Here is a 20,577-nt window from a genome sequence, read left to right on the forward strand (position 1 = left end):
ATAGAATATTTCTTACATTATGTCTGTTTATTTTCCATTGTAAAATAGTACTGTTTAAAGGATGTAAATGCTTTATCAAACATTTTTGCATAATAAAAAGATTTCTTATGTAATAAAAAAATACATTATCCTTTAGTGGCTACCTCTAAAAGAAGATGCATTATGTGAGCTTCCTCCAAAATAAGAATAAAGGTTTTTTTAAATGATATTTCATGGAAAACTAGAGGTATCTGATGTGTTCCTAATAGGAAATTTTTACATACCTGACAGACAGAAAGCTACTCTTGTGTTCCCAAAACATGTTTAAGACACATTTAAAATTTACAATTTTTGTTTTTAATTCACATGTGTTAATTAAAATATTATTTAATAATTAGTACCTAATCATTTCAAAAAAGTTTCTCTCATTTCATAATGAACATACTGAAAACATAATATGTGAAATGTAGAATACTGTTAATACTTTCAGCTGTGGAATATTTTATTTAGTTCTAGTTTAATTTTCTTTTTTTTTTTTTTTTGTTTAGTGAAGGGTTTATATTTGAAGACGGAAAAACCTTTAAAATTTTATAAGAACAGTAATGTTGGTAAATTGAAGGTTAGATCATACCAGTAAAATCTGACTCTAAACCCAAATAATTTAATTTTTTATTTCTTTAAGTTTTTTTCCTCCTAGTTAATCACCGTTTATTACTTATTAAAATCATGTATCATGTACTTAATGTGCTGACCTAGAGCTTACTTTTTGGTTACTTTTCTCATCTGTGTGCTTAGGGAATAAATATAATAAATTTAATGTTAGCTAAGTAAAATATAGTGTAATTAGGGAAGTTAATCTGTAACAAAACGTGATGCATTTTTAAATGAACTGTAAAGGGGAAAAGACCGTTTTTGCTGAGGCAGTTGGCAGCCTAGGTAGCTACATTGCCTGTAGTGGTCTCAGGCTCTTGACCAGAGGTGGTGATCTGGAATCCTCCCTGCTGAGTGCTTCTCTCCGTGAGAGAATACTCACTCTGCAGGGATAAACTGGCTCGCATGTGTTTTTTTCTAGCATTAATCAAAAGAATACAATATATATAACTGCTGGCTCTTTCTAAATCATTACAGGTTCGACATGATCTTGCCAGTAAAATCTTCACCTGCTGTAGCATTATGATGAAGCATGATTTCAAGGTGACCATCTATCTTCTTCCACATATTCTAGTGTATGTCTTGTTGGGTTGTAATCAAGAAGATCAACAGGAGGTGAGAAATACCATTTTATTTGGTTTCTGTTTGTGCAAACATTTGTCCATGTAATTACATATTAGGGAATGTAGGTCAATGTATACCATGTATGTTCATATCTAAATGCTTATAAATCATTTTAAAAACTTTTATCAAAGAATTATATAATGCTTAGTTCATATCTTTTACCTATTTGGAGTTGTGTATGTATATGTATCCTTTTTAAATAATTGGTAAGAATTCTGTATGCATTCTGGATCCCAGTTTGTACTAATCATATCTTAGAAAAGAAAAGTTTTTCTAGTTAGTGGTTTTCTTTTTAACCTTTGTTTATGCCTTTTGCCATGCAGAAATGTTAAATATAAATGCCAAATTTTATATCTTTTATAACATTTGAATTTTAAGCCTTTTATATGAAGTCTTCACTTATTCAATATTAGTGAACATGTTTTCCTACATTTTTGATTCTTTTGTTTTTACATTTAACCTTTCAATTACTTGGAAAATAATTTTTGCAGATACTCTGAGATATTGTTTTAAGTTTTGATTTCTACTAGTTAACAAATAGTTTCATTATCATTTATTGAATAATCTGGAAGAATTTTTTAAAATTTATTTTTGTGACTTACAGTAGATTTTCTTTTCAGAGAGACATTTTATTGGCTTAATTATAGATAAGAAAGATAATTTATTATTAATCCACAGTGGGTTTTTTCCCTTTTGAAATTGTTGCCTTAGAGAGATTAGTCTTATATGTCAGATAATAGTAAAATGATATTACATAGACATATTATTAACCACAAAATGGTTCTTCTTAGGTTTATGCAGAAATTATGGCAGTTCTAAAGCATGATGATCAGCATACCATAGGTACTCAGGACAGTGCCTCTGATCTGTGTCAACTCAGTACACAGACTGTGTTCTCTATGCTTGACCATCTCACACAGTGGGCAAGGCACAAATTTCAGGCACTGAATGCTGAAAAATTTCCACAAAACAAATCAAACAGAAATAAGGTAGACTCAGTGGGTAAGTCATAACTTCTGTTTATTTCCTTCTCTTAATTATTAACCAATTAGCTCCTTTTTGTATCAATTCTGTAATTTAAGCATTATCTTTTAAATGACCTATATTTTCTTGCACTTTTTTTTTCTTAAGATGCCTTTTCACTGAGAAAAAGCAGTGAATTTATAGTTAGAAAATCTCTCTTTGAAAAACACATACCTAATTTTTCTTTGCATAGAATAGTGCTACTATTATCTCTCTTAGAAGATTGAGGAATAAATGGGATGATGAACATATAAACTGTAGAATGTGAAATGAATGCCATGTTAATATTGTTAGTAACTAACCCCTCACTGTTAACCGTTTTTTAATGTCCCCTCAGTGTACTGTGTGTGTAACATACCTGTGCATTTACATGTATACATATGTGTGTGTGTGTGTGTGTGTGAAGTGCTCTTTATTCTATTTCACTTATGAAATATTCTTTGCAGTCTTTTTCACATTTAAGTTTTAAATTTCAGAAGAGATTTTAATTTCATTCATTTCATGGCCGATTTTTTTCCATTTTTTATTCATTTCATTCTTTTTATTCTTTCTTCCCCCTGTCTCTGGTAGTGTTTGGTATCCAGCAGTTTCTCCAAATATGCTTAATGTATGTTACTACAGTACACCCTGCTATACCTACTGCTATTTTTTCCCTGTGATATTACAACGCCCACTAAGATGATTAAAAGAAGAATCTCATTAGAGTTTAAAATGACACTTGCCCCTATAATATGAGCATTTGGTGAGAAGAATTATATTCATCAGACAATAATGGATACTCTTAATGTCTTTGAACTTTTATGTTTTTCATTCTTTCAGCAAGTTAGTAAAGTATATGATCCTTCTGCTTCTGTGTACCTCAGCCATTTTAATGGACATCGCATGATTTTCCCCCAAGGCTTTCGAGGCTAATTGAAAAAACTAAGATCTTTAAAGAGGCCTTTACTTACACTAAGTTCTCAGTTTGTGAGCTTTCCTCTTGTTTCTGTATCAGTGGAAGACAATACATTCTTATTGTTAAGCATGATGGTTTGTTATTTTTATAAGATTTTTTTTGACTTGTGAATAATTATCTGCTTAGGAGAGTATTTTTCTCTGGAATATAACTATTAATATACTTTACATCAATTCAGCAATTAAATGTTTGGTTTTGTTTCTGCATATAAAAATGGTACCAAAAAACCAAACACAAATTCTGTTATTACCATTTCTTACTAACATGGTAATGAAAATTCTAGCTTTTAAGAATAACATTTGTAATGATCTAAGTACAATACCTTTAACATTTCTCATAATTTGAAATGATATACAAATTTTGAAGGAAGTAAGAAACTTATTTTAAATACAATTTCTTTTAAATTTACTATCTTGATTATGAAATTTATTGTTTCCTGTTTTCTACATGCTGTTATGCATCATTATTAAAATTTCTAAGTTTTAAGTAAGAATTCTTAAATTGGGCTGTGCAGAATTTTCCCATTTATGTCTATTCTTAGACTCTTTCAAAAATTACCATTTTAAAGTATTCGTGATTTTCCTTGAAAAGCAATTTTACTTTCTATTTCCATTGTAATGGTTAATATGTTACATATGGTAATACAGGAGAAAAATAAGAATGTTAACAAAAAATTCTAAGCTTTAAAATTTAAAAGGCTATTTCCATAATTCTGCTTTTTTCTACTAATAGCTATACTTTATCAGTGTTTTTATAGTTATCAATAATAAATACCTCATCTTTGTATCTTTTATATCATCTTTATATCTTCTCAACATTTAATATAAATTTACATTTAATCCTCACAAAAACATTGTAAGGAGGGCAAGACAGATACTAATACTTCCCTTTTATAAATGAGGAATAAAAAGCTCAAATAAGTTAAATGACTGTTCAAGGTAAGGTAAGTAATAATGGTGCTGTTGGAGCAAGAATCCTCTGAGCAATCATCTTCTTGATAGTTACATCCTAAATATGATACCCTAATACATTTAGATTAATTTATTTAGTGAACTAAATTTTAAATAAATAAATAAAAATTTAAATGGATACTTAAAAATTTTCATCTTATAAGTCTTTAATCACTCAATTATCTTTTTATAATCTAGTATCTACTGTGGATTATGAAGACTATCAGAGTGTAACTCGTTTTCTAGACCTAATACCTCAGAATACTCTGGCAGTAGCTTCCTTTCGCTCCAAAGCATACACTCGAGCTGTAATGCACTTTGAATCATTTATTACAGAAAAGAAGCAAAATATTCAAGAGCATCTTGGATTTTTACAGGTTTGACATTAATTAAACCTAATAACGATATTTAATATTGCTTGTCTTTTATGTTTATGTTGTTCATTTTATTGAGTGTTATAGATGCTGTGCTAGGCACTAGGTATTTGTAAGCACTTTAAAACATTACAAATTAGTGGGGAGAGAGAAACATCAGTTCAGTAAGTACAGTGATGTAGATAAGCCCTGTGGAAGGACACTTCTCTCAGCTTCTGTGTGGGGTGGGATGAGAGATGGAAGTGGGTGAGCAAGGGGTCAGTAAGGGCTTCTTGGAAATGATGTGTAGGCTGAGTCTTAAAATATGAATGATAGATAAATAAAAGGAGGCAAGAATTTCCAAGTTGAAGCGTCTCTGTGGAGTTGGGAAGGAGTGTGGTGTATGCTAAAATGTCAGTTTTGGAATGACAGAGAAAAGACAGAGATTTGGGCAGAGGAGAGATAATCATAAGAGGGCCTTTTAAATTGCCCAAGATTGTTAGAGGATTTGAACCAGGGAAGTGCTATGGTCAGAGTGTTATTTCAGCTTAATGACTATTGCAGTAGTGCAGGAAGAGTATGAAAGGGCTATGAATCAAGGCAAACAAGCCATTACTATTCACATGAGAAATACGGGCCTGAGTTTGGGGGTGCGGGATAGGGGGCTGTTACAGCAGAAATCAGCCATGACTGCTGGTGAAATAATGGTTTAGGTGATAATAACTATGGCTATGTAGGGAGGAAAAGAAAGTAAGGGCAGGTGGGGCTAATACAGCAGATTAAATTAGAAGTCAAGATTGGTGGGCTTCTTTTCAGGTGAAAAAGCGAGAGTATGGTGAGAGAATGGGAAAATGAGTAGCTTGTAGTCTTTGAGTGATTAGCCCTTTCCTGTCTTTGTTTTCCTTCTTGTCCAGCTTTGAGCCTCTTGTTTACTGTTAAAATCATTCCTTCACAAGGATATTCAACTCTTGTCTTTCTCCCTCTGTGTTGTACTCACTTTGTAAGACTCCAACCCTGGTAAAACTCACCCATGTGCCTTCCCAGTAAACTACTGAACATTTCTGGAGAAAAATCACACAGTGGATTTTTAACTGGTTTTCCTTTAAGTTCATAATCTCAAACATCACTAACACTGCCTTCAGTCCTTTTGTGTTTCTCTGCTAATCCTACTTTCCCACTCTTAAAGATGACTGTTTCTTAGACTTTCTCTTTATTTCTCTGCTTCCACCTCACTTACTCTCAACTGATGATCTTGCTTCGTTGTTCATCAGGAAAATTGAAGCCAAATGTCTACCAAATCTGAAAATACATTGACCCCTGCACCATATTCGATATCTTAACTTCCATTGCTTCTAAGGAAGGACCCTTTCCTGTCAAAATTCAGTCCTTCTACTTTTGTTCTTTTTTTTTTTTTTTAATGGAGGCATTGAGGATTGAACCCAGGACCTCATGCGTGCTAAATGTGCCCTGCTACTGAGCTATACCCTCCCCCTACTTCTGTTCTTGATTTCAAGAATTTCACTCCTTCAGATATTCCTGCCTGCTTTCTCCAGTATCATTAATTTCTCTTTCTCAGCCAGAGTACAGAGAGTACATAGATGTGCTCTGGTATTTCCTCTCTTAATTTTTTATGATTTCCTTGGTCTTACATTCTTTTTCAGATGCTTTCCATCTCTCTGGTTCCCTCCACAGCCAGTTTTAAAAGAATTGCCTGTCTTCTCCATATTCCTTCTTTACTTCCTATTCACTCTTTGCCCATTTCAACAAGAGTTCTTTTTCCATTCCACTGACTCTACTCTTGCTATGAAAATCAGTGGCCCCCATGTTACCAAATCCAGTAAATGTTTCCCAGTCCTCATTTTCTTAACCTCATAGCATCATTTGACCACTCCTCTTTTTGCTGACATTTGCTTTTCTTCCACAAACTCAGGGCTACCACATCCTCCAGGTTTCTTCAAACTGCTCTAATTCCTCCTCTGTTTCATTTGCTAGTTATTCCTTGTCTGTAAATATAGAAGCCCTCTAGTCTCCTTCCCCAGCCCTCTTCTTCTCTTCTCCTATTTATTTCCTAAATCATTTCCTCCTTTCCCCTGCCATTTTTGTGCTAATTTCTCCCAAATTTTTATCTTCAGCCTGAATATCTCCTTTGAACCCAGATTTAATGTCTTGGGTTTCTGGAAGGCATCTCAATACCAATATATTAAAATGCTTGTTTAAAATTTAAGTTTTAAAATGCAATGAAATGCTTATTAACTATACTCAACAGAATTTATCATGGATTGGATTTTTAAGAGTTCAGGACCTTGAGGTTCTTTACAGTTCTCCTTATCAACAAGTGTTACTAGCGTAGATTTGTATTTAAGTGGGATAGAATGCTTGGAAATAAAGCTTGCAATTTTACTGTCAGTCTGCCTTGAAACAAATACTTATTGTTACTTTGATAAAAAATTCTTGTATGTTCTTTTCCGGTGGTTTTATAGTTTTATTTCCAGTTGTGTTTTTTTCCTCATTTGATTGTTTGTTAATGATTGAACAAAGAAATTGTATGCTGCTATGCATGAACCAGATGGAGTGGCTGGAGTAAGCGCAATTCGAAAGGCAGAACCATCTCTAAAAGAACAGATCCTTGAACATGAAAGCATCGGCTTACTGAGGGATGCCACTGCTTGCTATGACAGGGCTATTCAGTTAGAACCAGACCAGGTAAGAAAATAAATGAAAGGCAACATAATAAAAAGAACTCTCAACTAGGAACTCTGGAAATTTTAATTTCAATACTGTCTCCACCAGTGTCAGTGTGTCTGGTAAATATTTAAGCATCTGAACTAGAGTTTCCTGACGAAATTAGAGACATGCTAGATGATCTCACAGATCCCTTCCAATACCAAATTTCTGTGACCTTAGAGATCCCCCACATGAATAAGATTTATTGTGGAGTGTATTTATATTAAGCTGTATGTTCAGTTACTCTAAAATTGATGTAATTTTAGTTTGCTATTAAGGCTTGTATGATAATAGTGATTCCTTATAGCCTAAGAAACTTTTTCAGATTACACATACCCCCATCAGCATCTGGGAATCTCTGAAATGGTCCCTTAGAGTCACTGACGTACAATCACTAATGGGGGCATGTTGTATACCTCAGGTAGATCAGAACAGGAAAGGGGTTTAGACTCACTGATTTATGATCTGGGCCTCAGTTCTCTTTAATCTCGGGGTGTTGCTTTTTTGTCATAACTGACGTGTTCGTTTTCTCAGAAGTTAAGGGTATAGGGCCTTTATTTTTCACAGTCTTGTTTACAATTTTAAAGAATATTGCATAATCTTATTTAACTTTTTAGTTACTAAAGCCCAAAATATATATTAATAATATTGTGACCTATAAGTTTTAATTTTTATGTGAAAAACAATGTGACACATAATCTTTAAACAAAATATTAAAGAGTACGTGTTACTTTTTAAAACTTGATCTGAACCAAAAATTATACCAAATCTGGAAAAAAATAATAAATTAAGTCTGAGATTTTCTTTAGTTTGTCTGCATTTAAAACAAATTTAGATGTGTTTAAGGACATTGGTAGAGGTCTCTCTACTGATGTCAAACAAGTCAGTTGCTAAACTAAGAAAGATAGGCTCAGTAAGGTAAATAATATTTTTTAATGAATGTCAGGTAAACTAGTTTTGGTTCCTAAGATGTATTTGAAGTGACAAGTGCTATTTTAAATACTTTTGAATTTCCAGATTATTCATTATCATGGCGTAGTGAAGTCCATGTTAGGTCTTGGTCAGCTGTCTACTGTAATCACTCAGGTGAATGGAGTACATGCTAACAGGTAATTTTTTTTTTTTTAAAGAATGGTTTTCTTTTGTTACTGTTTTGGAATGGAAAATTTTAAATTAATTTATTGGATTGCAATAATGTTTACTAAAGTAATGAAATCTTTTTTATGTTTTAATGGTATTGGAGATAAGCACCAAAAAATATTTTTCCTACTTTCTTATTGATCAGTCTAGCACTTAACAGCTTATCTGCTGTCCAAAGAGTCATCCTTGAATTAAATTTGCTTTATGACAGGAACCTTCCAGACCTCACCTGCTACTAGTGAGGCTCATAAGAGCACTTCCAAAGGGTATCTAAAGCTCTGCCTGTATTATTAGTACCAGTTATTTTCTGTGTTGGGAAACAGGAAACTTTGTAATCGAATTAAAGAATACCACTCTAGGCTGTATAGGTTGATTTTCCCCTAAAGACTTAGAAAAATGAAAACAGCCTTCCTTTCCTAAAGAAAATGGGTTTCTTATATCAATGTAAATAATACCAGGAAAGAAAGAAAGATAGTACTTATATGTGGCAAAGATTAAGGCCACACAGTTCTTTTAGTTTGGAAAATAACTAGGGGGGTTGGTTCTGCTCTTGAAGCTGCCTTCCTCTGAGGGCTGAAAGCTTTATCCTTAATATATTTACCAGACCCCTACTGACTTTTCAGGCAGTGAGATCTGGTCAAAAGGGATGGGATCTTAGTTAACCAAAGAGCACTGGCCACTGTTTTTAGTTAGATCACTCTGAAAGCGGCTCTTCTAAGTACAGTTTCTGTAAATTCCAAACTGTGATATTAAGGACCACTGTTCTACAGTAGTAGAGAGAGCAGAGAAGCTCAGTTTTTGTTAGAGTTTCCCAGTAGTGGAATTTATGAAATGATGGAAAATGCTTTACAGAAGCAGGGGAAGACTGGTTATATATTTTAGATGTTTATCCAGATTAGTTGAGAGACTTCATGTATAAAGAGATTGCAGGAATTTGGGGAAGTTTGTTATGCTTCAAGCCAAGATGTTTCCTTATGATGCACAGTTAGATGACTCTTGTCTTTTCTTTGGATCTGGGATACACAGAGCCTTCTGATCTTTGGGTTGTAAAAAGGCAAATGTCAGTATTCAGTGAGGGCTGCTGTATCATATTGAATCAAGTGGTCATTGAGGGGACATGCGTTCCTTGGGGAGAATATTTGCATTTAACAAATATTTTTCCAAAATTATTGACTGTACTTGGCCTACGCAATCATTCTTTTTGATGCATCTGTGGAGATAAGTTTTCACAGCCTGATCCTCATTGCCATTTGGTACTTCTTGGTATAATGCTTGCTGTGACGTTACTGTGTGACATTATTCTGGAGAGCGAATTTTGCTAATTCTACTCAGATTGGTATCCTAAAATTTTGATTTTTTAATATCTGGTGATAAGCTTGTAAAGTTCTTCAAAGTTGGACTTTTGAAAATTCTATTTATATTATACTACCTTAAGCTTTGTTCTAAATTGTTTTTGGTGGTAGTCATATTTAGAAATTGGAGAATATTCAATATTTATGCTGCTATTTTAGTTTTTTTAAATAATAATTAATTGAATCATTTGTTATGTTTTCTTTATGTGTTTTTACTACAGAAAGAACAAGGAGGGCTTTTAAGGACATTGATCCAAGCCTCTCTGAGCCTGTTATACCTTATTTATAGTATGGGGATATGTGTGCCTTTTGGTATTATTAGATAATTAAATGGAAAATGCTAGCCCAGGGTCTAACATATAGCAGATATTCAAATGATAATGATTAATAAAGAAACAACATGGAGAAAGTCTAGCTCCTTCTATACAGCCATGATCTAAAATATCACTAGCCATCCTAGTGTCATATAAGTAAAATACTTAGAAAAAATAATACAAACCCAAGTTTTAAAGTAATTTAAGAATAATATAATAATAGTTATGTATTTTAGGTAGCTAATTTTGTATTCATTGTTGTGTTATTGACACATCATTTGTAACTTTCTTATTCCCTTATTACTGAGTGTCCTGTGTATCCCGGTGTCCCATTCCACCTCACCAGCTCTGTGTTTCTGTAAATTTAATTCAAAATCTCAAGTTATTAGAATTGCTTACCTCTGAATGCATGTATGTTCAGTTCGGCTTTTTCCTCCCTGCTCTTTGTTCACGTTAAGCATGCGGCTAATCTTACAGCTGCTCTTTGTAATTATCCAGGCATTAGTTCTGCTCTAAAAATATGGCATAATTTGTCAAGAAATGGCATTTATAATGGCTCTATCAGAAGTAATTATGAAAAAATGTTTTAGAGGACTGGAAAGATTAAAATTTGGGGGGTTGTTCTGGACAGAGATAATTAGTTTCTATCTAAGTACAAAATATACTGCAATACAAATACAATTAATAGAACAATAAATAAATACAATAAATAGAGTATTTAAACCAATGAAAAAAATCTCTAAATGCTACTTTAAATTTAAACAAATACAAATTTAATTGATAATGGGTTTCTTTTAATAGGTCTGAATGGACAGATGAATTAAACACATACAGAGTAGAAGCAGCTTGGAAATTGTCACAGTGGGATTTGGTGGAAAACTATTTGGCAGCAGGTAAAATTACTTCTTAAAATATAAGCAGTTTTAGTAAGCCATAAATATTCAGACTTAAGTAGCTAAGCAACATTCCTAATTAATCTCTCGGCTTATTTTATGATTGCCTTGTTGAGTTCAAAGTAGAATGAAACCATCTGTTCAGGATTTCTGTTGACCATTTTACCAAATGATATGAAGCTTGTTCCAGGACCCAGCCATCATGACTTTCCTTGACTCTCATTTGTTTTTCAGATGGGAAATCTACGACATGGAGTGTCAGACTGGGACAGCTATTATTATCAGCCAAAAAAAGAGATATGACAACTTTTTATGACACATTGAAACTAGTAAGAACAGAACAAATTGTACCTCTTTCAGCTGCAAGCTTTGAAAGAGGCTCTTACCAGCGAGGATATGAATATATTGTGAGGTATTTTGAGGTTTCCATTTTTATATTCCTGTTCTGTATGTGTCGATTGACAAGCTTGGAATTTTGTGCTTACTAAGTAACTGATAGTATGTTTGGTGTCATGCACAGATAGCTACACAAAATGGCTCTTTCATTTTTTTACATAATAACCCTATCTGTAGTTTTTTTAAAATGCTCAATACATCCTTTCAATTAGAAAGGCAATTATGAGACTTCTAAAAAATACCAAAAATATATTTGTCCTGTTGTAATGTCATAGTTTATTTCCTGTATAACCTAAATAATCTAGACATCCACTCTACCTGGCACATTGGTGCTCAGAACTTATTGATTCCCTTTACTTCTCATTTAGAAGTGCATCTGACTTTTCCCACTCGCCCCTCAAATGTAGGTGTTACTTTACTCAAAGGAATATTAACTTTTAGAGGTAAGGAAGAACATGATGGAAAACATTTTAGGTCTGTTAATTTACCTGAAGAAAACAATAAAACATATGTTGTAATTAAACTATAGTAAGTTAAAAAGAAAAGTAAGCATTTTTTTTCTTTTTCAGTTAGAAAAATTTACTATATTTTGTATCAGCCCCTTTGGTAACAGCTTAATGAAACCAGAAATTGGACCACTGAGATTAATTCAGTTCTGTAGCTACTCAACTGCCTGCTTGAACACTGAGTCATAGATACTGACAATTATACATGGGAAAAACCTAGTGTGAGTGTATCATGCATGTTTCCATCAGCCTTAGGAAGAAAAATTAGTTAAAGTTGCATTCATTTCACGATTTTTTACTGTCATCTACTATGCTAGGCCCTCTTATGATAGTACCAACAAAATATGCAAATATTTATGTTGATTTATTATGGATCCATATTTTCTTTTATCTTTATATAGGTGATAAAGTCTGGCTTTCTGAATTTAGTTTTATATACCTTTCTCCAATTTAATTAGGAGAATCTGGGGATCATAGCAAAACACTCAGTATTTAAATCAACATAAATTGGTGTTTATTCCCAGTATGAAAAGATATAAATGTTAGTGTTTATATACCAAGAATATATATTGGTTGAAGTTCTTCCAAAGAAAACTGCACGTTTCAGATCCTTCATGGTTAATTTAAAGTACATGCTTTATATGTGAGATTAAAATGGTTGGATATGATAACATACTAACATAGACTTTATCTATCTTCAGATTGCACATGTTGTGTGAGTTGGAGCATAGCATCAAACCACTTTTTCACCAGTCTGCAGGTGATAATTCTCAAGAAGATTCTCTAAATTGGATAGCTCGACTGGAAATGACGCAGAATTCCTACAGAGCAAAGGAGCCCATTCTGGCTCTCCGGAGAGCTTTATTAAGCCTCAACAAAAGGTTTTTTACACTTTTTTTTTCCCGTCAGTTATTGTGAATTTAGTATTATATTTGCTTATTATTTGAGAGTATTTATTTTTCTTTATTTTCTCTCTGAATCTGTATTTTTCTTTTTTTTCTTTGAAGTATAGTCAGTTACAATGTGTCAGCTTCTGGTGTAGAACATAATGTCCCAGTCATGCATATGTATACATATATTTGTTTTCATATTCTTTTTCATTAAAGAATCATTAAAGATTATTACAAGATATTGACTATAGTCCCATGTGCTATACCAAAGAAATTTTTTTTTTATGTATAGTGGCTAACTTTTGCAAATCTCAAACTCCCAAATTTATCCCTTCCCACCTTCTTTCCCCTGGTAATCATAAAATTGTTTACTATGTCTGCAAGTCTGTTTTGTAGATGAGTTCATTAGTGTCCTCTTTTTTCTTTTTTTTTTTTTTGTGAATCTGTATTTTTCTATTGTCAGTTGTCATGACTACACTATATAGTTGAAATGAACCTAGAACTTAAGAATTACTTTTATATGCAGTATGTCATTTTTTAATGTTAAGAACCTATCTAAGGAAGGTACAGATATAAGCTAATAATAAGGTCTTCATAGACTTGTAATTGATAAAAATGGAGAACTCGGTAAGAAAACTAAAATTAGTTTTTTGAGGTGCAGGGATATAGCTCAGTGGTAGAGTGCATGCTTAGCATGCACAAAGTCCTAGGTTCAATCCCCAGTACCTCCATTTTAAAAAAAGTTATTTTTTTTAACAAATTAATCTTCTTTGATTCCTTTAAAAAGATACATTGAGAAGGTTTCATGTTGGGAGGAGATATTTTTATTAAGTTGTTGAATACACTTTAAAATGCTCTTTCCCCCATTTTGTCACATTCCTTTAGACCAGATTACAATGAAATGGTTGGAGAATGCTGGCTACAGAGTGCCAGAGTCGCTAGAAAGGCTGGTCACCACCAGACAGCCTACAATGCTCTCCTCAATGCTGGAGAGTCACGACTCGCTGAGCTGTACGTGGAAAGGGCAAAGTGGCTGTGGTCCAAGGTAATGGCCAAGGGAATGTCAGCATATCTGTACTCCATTGTGCATTAGGTACCTCCTACAAAGGCCTGATTGAGAGATGATTCCTAACCTAAATTCAGACTCTTCTTTTCCTGTCGCCTTTCTTCAACATTTATCTCCCATAATCGGGAAGAAACTTCCTTCTATCCTGAAGTTCCCAAATATTTTTCAATTTCAACACTGAAAGTGCAGTTCTTTCAGTTTTCATCTGCCTTCCCTTTTTTTCTTGAGGCAAGTGACCAATTTTTACCTTCTATACATATTATACGAGTGCATGTAGTAGGCAATTAAAGCTATTTAAGTGAACATAATGCTATCCTTACTCACATTCTTGACAGATAATTAGTTTTGCGTGGACTTGCCAGTGTTACTGTCAAGATTTGCTTCTAATCTAGCCTGTCAGAAAGGGCTTAGCTTTGGAACAAAAGTCCTCAGCAATCCTCAGATTAAAGCTACAGTTATGAGAAGGGGCTTTTAAAATTTCTTAACTACTTGAAAAGCTTGTGAGGAGGACACGTTTCCTGGATGGGAGGTGAAAGTAGAATCTCAGCCTGCGTTAGTTGGTATCTGGTCATTTTCGGAGCTAGTGCTAGTCTCTGTATGTATTGTAATACCTTAAACTCAATATGCTGAGAATGCAATTCATCTTGGAAAATTCAATGCCTGTGTCTCCTCCATATTCCCTATTTTTCTAAATAGGACCCTATCTCACCCTCTCATCTACAACAGTAGTCTGAGCATCATCTTGAACTTTTTCCTCTCCCTCAGTTTGCACATCCAACTGGAGACTAAATCTATCTTAGAAATATCTTTTGTTCTCTTCCTCTTATTTATCTTTGCTGTTTTCATTCATGGCTTTGCATTCATAGCCTCTGAAAATATTAACAACATTTTTGGGGGGCTGTCACCATTTTCCCAATGTTCACTACTACAGTGGTCATCTTTCTAAAATGCCCATTGAATCATGTTGCTCCCCTGGTTAAAATCCATCAAGGTATTCTTCATGCCTTTAGGATTGGTACTTTCTCATCAATTCCCAGCCCATCTCTTTAGCTTCATTTGTCACTATCTCACAAACCCTTTAGTCTTCAGCTAAAATCAGACTACTTGCCTTTCTCCCAATTAAAATAATTGTTACTTCTACCAAGAGTGTCCTTCACTGAATTCTAGGCCAGGAAAATTTCTAGTCATTCTTTAAGACGTAATTCAGATTTTCCCCATTTGACCGTCTTTCCTGACTGCTTGCTGCTCAATTCCATTTTCCTGTATCTTCAGGTACATTTAGGAAACTCTCTTCTCTTTCCTCCGTAATACTCATGTATATTCTTTTGTTAATAACACTTAGCACATTGTGCTGTTGTTTTACAGTTTGTTTCCTCACTTGATTATGAACTTTTTTAAGCCAGAGATTTTGACATATATATGTTTGTTTATCCCTGATTATCTACATGTATCTTCAGTTCCCTGCACTTTGACCATAAAAAATGAGTAAATGAATGAATGAAATGAAGCAATGATTCCTTTTTAGGATTTTTATTCATAGGATGAAAATGATAGAGAACATAAAATTACAAATAGATTTATACATAAAATATCTAGTGAACTTTAAATCCTAATAATTGTTTTTCAGAAAATGGAAATATGTTCTTAAATTAAAAGGCTGTTGTTGCGTTTTTTCTTTCAGGGTGATGTTCACCAAGCACTAATTGTTCTTCAGAAAGGTGTTGAATTATGCTTTCCTGAAAATAAAACCCCAACCGAGAGCAAGAACATGTTAATCCACGGTCGAGCTATGCTACTAGTGGGTCGATTTATGGAAGAAACAGCTAATTTTGAAAGCAATGCAGTTATGAAAAAATATAAAGTAAGTATATGTATAATGCAATTTCAGTTAGAAGTGGACTTTGTTGTTTTGGAAAAATAGATAAAATTATTTTAAAGTCCAAACCATGTATAAAAATAGCCATGAAACTTTTTTGACTTTATAGTGAGTATATAACACAAGGATATAGCCAGAGGAATTATCACAAAGTAAATATACTCCTGAAACCACCACCCATGTCAAGAAACAATATGATTAGCACTCTACAACTCACCCTTTTACCCTACTCTCCAAGTTAACACATCCTAGCCTGAAAAATTCTGAACAAACACAATGTATACCTTGCTTACTAGGTTTTAAGCTTTACATAGGTGGTGTTATAAACGAGATACTTCTCAGTAACTCATAGGTCAAAGAAAAACATTGCAGTAGAAATTAAAAAATACTTTGAACTGAATAATAAAAGTATGACATAGCAAAATCTGTGGGATTCAGCTAAACCCATTCTTAAAGGGAATTTGAAGTTTTATTTGCGTATGTTAGAAGAAAATAAAGGCTCAGAATTAATGAGCTAAGAATCCATCTCAAGGAGTGAGAAAGGGAACTGAAAAAGAAAAAATTAAAAGTGAAAAAACAGAATATAGAAGATACAAGATAATAAATTAAGAACAGATGGCTAGAATTATGAGGCAGACTAACCAAGAAAAAAGAGTTTGATGAAAAGTTCAGCACAGGAATCACTTTGAGTCTTTGACTGAATACCAGGATGCACATACATAACTCAAAACTCTAAGAGACCCAGCTAGAACAACTGCTAAGGAAAGAACAATCAGGACAATTTGCAGAGGGTAGATAGGCCAATTGATATAAATCATCAATGTCAATCTTTTGGGACACAGAGCAGGGTAGAAAAGGGTACAATGTGACAGCTGTATTTGGAGGGGCAAACTGAGGATAGCTAGCATACGTTTCAAGACTTACTATAGAGGTATAATTAAGGTGGTGCTGTGGTCATGTTAGTTTAGACAAATAAACCAGTAGAGCAGAAGAGGGAACCCAGAAACAGATTCCAGATACTATTGTAGAATAGTGACAAATAATCTTTTCAATAAATGGTGTTGTGTCATTTAGATATCTTATGGGGGGAATCAAACTTGATCCTTTCTTCACAACATAAACAAACATAAACTTCAAGTAGATTGTAAATCTAAATGTGAAAGACAAAATAATAAAGTTCCCAAAATAGAATACAGGAGATTATCTTCAAACCTAGCGGTAAGTCAAGACTTCTTAAACAGACCAAAAATTCTAACCATAAAAGAAGTAATTAATAAATTTGACTAAATTAAAATTATGAATTTTTCTTCATCAAAAGATACCATTAAGAATGTAAAGGCAAGAGGGAGGAGAGGTCTGTAGTGAGGGAAGAGATGAAGGGGATTAAGACATACAGACCTCCAGTTACATAATAAAAAAATCATGAAGATGTAATAAACAGCATGAGGAATGTGGTCAGTAATATTGCAATAACTTTGTGGACAGATGGTTACTAGACTTATCATGGTCATCATTTCATAATGTATGCAAATATCAAATCACTATACAGTACACCTTAAACTAACATAATATTGTATGTCAACAGTATTGCAATTTTAGAAATAGTAAATACATATTTATTAATAAGTATTTTTTGAAGAATGTAAAGGCAAGCCATAGATTACAGGGTATTTGCAATACATAAATGATAAAAGGCTCATATCCAGAATATAATAACTTTCTGTATAGCACAGGGAACTATATTCAAATCTTATAGTAACCTATAATGAATAAGAATATGAAAATGAATATATGTATGTATATATGACTGAGATATTATACTGTACACCAGAAATTGACACATTGTTAACTGACTATATTTCATTAAAAAAAAATAGACAGCTGAATTTTAAAATTGAATAGAAGCCTTCACAGAAGTGAATATATAAATGACCTTAAAAAAGTGAAAAGAAAATATGTTCACTGTAGTCTACATTCCTGTAGACAGGAATAGATGCAGATTTTAATATTATGAGATAGCAATATATACTTACCAGAATGGTTAAAATTTAAAAGCCTGATATTTTTTAGTATTAGAAAGGCTATAGAACATGTAGACTCCCATTCAGTGCTGCTGGAAGTATAAATTGTTACAGTCATTTTGAAAAACAGTTTGGCATTTTCTCCTAAAGGTGATAATACTGTGACACAGCCACTTTACCAGTGCTCGGCCTGTCTCCATGGAAAATGTACAAAAATATTTACACCAACATTATTTGTAGATTTTAAACTGGAAATAATTCAAATGTCAATCAGTTACAGAATGGATAAACGAATTATAGCATATTCCTATAATAGAATACTACATACAGCAATGAAAACCAACAAACCAAAGTTACATGCAACAACTTAGATTGATCTCACAAACTTAATGTTGAATGAAAAAAAAAACAGATAAAAAAATCATACATATAGTATGATTCCATTTATATAAAGTTCAAAAATGAGCAAAACAGTAACAAACATGCCATAACAAACATAGTGTATACTGAAGGGCTTAAACAGCATTTATTTCTCACAGTTCTAGAGGCTGGGAAGTTCAAAAAAAATTTTTTTAACATTTTCTTATTGCTTTATAGTCATTTGAAAATGTTGTGTCAAATTCCAGTGTAGAGCACAATTTTTCAATTATACTTGAACATACGTATATTCATTGTCACATTTTTTTTCACTGTGAGCTACCACAAGATCTTGTATATATTTCCCTGTGCTATACAGTATAATCTTGTTTATGTATTCTGCTTATGCCTGTCAGTATTTACAAATTTTGAAATCCCAGTCTAAAATCAAGGTGCTAGCAGATTCAGTGTCTGGTGAGGGCCTGCCTCCTAGTACATATACTGCCATCTTCTTACAACCTCACGTGGCACAAGAGGCAAGGGACATCTGTGGGGCCTCTTTTATAAGGGCACTAATCACATTCATGAGAGTTCCTTACTCATAACCTTATCAACGCCCAGAGACCCCACCTCCAGATATCATCACACTGAGGATTAGGCTTCAACGTATGAAATTGGGGGTGGGGCAAGGAACACACAAACATTTAATCTGCAATAGTGGTTATTTGGGGGGGTAAAAAAAGGGAGTAGTGCAGTGTTTGATAGGGTGAATTTGTATGTAAACTTTATTTTCCAAAGTAAATTTTTAAATCTTAAACCAGGAAGGAAGGAAAGGGAGAGGGGAGGCGGGAGAAGGAAGGAAGAAAGATAAAAAGCTAATAGAACCAGACTGAAAAATATCTTTATAGAAGAAATCTTAATTAGTATTTTCCTTTGTTCCCTTTGCTTCTCCTGTGACTCGATGGGAGAAGCACACTGGGAGCCTCATCCCTGTGGCTGTTTTTAGGTACATGAATCCAGCATCTATTCCGTACATCTAGCCATGTCATTTTCTTCTCTATCCAGAAGCAGGTTTCTATCTGTAAGGTTTCAGGATTAGATTCAGAGGAAACTTAAGATCTCATTTAAGGTTCCTGTTCTAAACCATGTTCTCAAACTTGCTGGAATTAAAAGTAGAACTTCATTTAGAAATTTTTTTATCCAGCTATTCTATATATTTTCCATAACATTTTCAAGTAATATCATTAAAAATTAATAAACCACACAAATATAAGGGCAGAGAAAGGGAGAGGAAATGACAAAGGAGGCTCAGTAGGAATGGCCAGAAAGGTAGATGAAAACTTGGAAGATTGTGGCCTCACAAAAGCAAAAGGAAGAAAGTGTTTCAGAGAGGAAATGGCATAGACGACAGAAACAGGTGCTGAAGAGAGCTCAGATGAGATCAGAATTGGAAAGTATCTCTTTATTTGCTGCTTTAGTGGAGTGGTGTAGACTGAAGCCAAAAAGAAATAGTTTGAGGGATGAATGTGAGATGGAGAATGCTTTTTAGATGCCTGATTATGAAGGAGTTGAGAGTAAGGGCAATAACTTATGTGAGATCTTGGAGAAAAACAAGATAATGTGATTTTTTTTAAACCATATTTGTATGCTTTTAAAGTCCTGTCCTTTTCAAGGATTTGATATTACTTCTACTTTCTTTGAGGTTATTTTAAAACAATAAAAATATACATATACACACATACATAAAATACTTTAATCTACCTGAAAATTATAAAGTACAATGTAAGTGGAATTTTTTTCCCCCTGTATAGTTAATTATCATGACATGTTGGTCAGTGGGCAACCCACCAGAACCTACCAGCTATCTGGAGAAAACCTTTGTAAGAAAGTAGCTATTCTTTATTCACACCAAAGAGTCAGTCTGCCTTTGACTTTGCTCTGCCTAGATGTGGATCTCATACTTTTGATCCCTAATTATCTATTAGTGTTTTACTTCCCAGCGTAGTGGGGGTTTTCTTAAGTGAGTATCCTGTGTTCTCTTTTATAGGATGTGACCTTATTCCTGCCAGAGTGGGAGGATGGACATTTCTACCTTGCCAAGTACTATGACAAATTGATGCCCATGGTCACAGATAACAAAATGGAAAAACAGGGTGATCTCATTCGGTATATAGTCCTTCACTTTGGAAGGTGAGAGTGAGAACTGCATGTTTGCTGATTAAATACATCAGGGTGACTCTGTTGATACTGAACTATTATTACAGATCTTGGCATATGCAGGATGTTCTCTGCTTTACCACTGATTCAAATTATCACCTTAGATGAGATGTAAATTCTTTCTTTATACATTTTTTCCTTCCCTTCAAAAAATAACTGTTTTAGTGGAATAAGTATTATAGGCATGTATTTTTAAGAATTCAATAGCACCAAGAATATATAGGAGGGGAGGGTATAGCTCAAGTGGTAGAGTACATGCTTAGCATGCATGAGGTCCTAGGTTCAATCCC

General features: G+C 33.5%; 1 protein-coding gene across 1 annotated transcript in view; it reads left to right on the plus strand.

Moving 5' to 3' along the window:
* ATR (ATR serine/threonine kinase) overlaps nucleotides 1-20,577 on the plus strand; it is an 84,320-nt gene that overhangs the window by 42,004 nt on the left and 21,739 nt on the right. The window contains exons 26-36 of the mRNA XM_006190571.3: nucleotides 1,108-1,245; nucleotides 2,046-2,256; nucleotides 4,381-4,559; nucleotides 7,074-7,238; nucleotides 8,277-8,368; nucleotides 10,867-10,958; nucleotides 11,193-11,370; nucleotides 12,562-12,741; nucleotides 13,636-13,795; nucleotides 15,498-15,677; nucleotides 20,118-20,260. Of these exons, the coding sequence (XP_006190633.2) occupies nucleotides 1,108-1,245; nucleotides 2,046-2,256; nucleotides 4,381-4,559; nucleotides 7,074-7,238; nucleotides 8,277-8,368; nucleotides 10,867-10,958; nucleotides 11,193-11,370; nucleotides 12,562-12,741; nucleotides 13,636-13,795; nucleotides 15,498-15,677; nucleotides 20,118-20,260 (1,718 nt within the window). The remainder of the gene's footprint in view (nucleotides 1-1,107; nucleotides 1,246-2,045; nucleotides 2,257-4,380; nucleotides 4,560-7,073; nucleotides 7,239-8,276; nucleotides 8,369-10,866; nucleotides 10,959-11,192; nucleotides 11,371-12,561; nucleotides 12,742-13,635; nucleotides 13,796-15,497; nucleotides 15,678-20,117; nucleotides 20,261-20,577) is intronic.

The sequence above is a fragment of the Camelus ferus genome, chromosome 1 (assembly GCF_009834535.1).
Source record: "Camelus ferus isolate YT-003-E chromosome 1, BCGSAC_Cfer_1.0, whole genome shotgun sequence".
Classification (NCBI taxonomy): Eukaryota; Metazoa; Chordata; class Mammalia; order Artiodactyla; family Camelidae; genus Camelus; species Camelus ferus.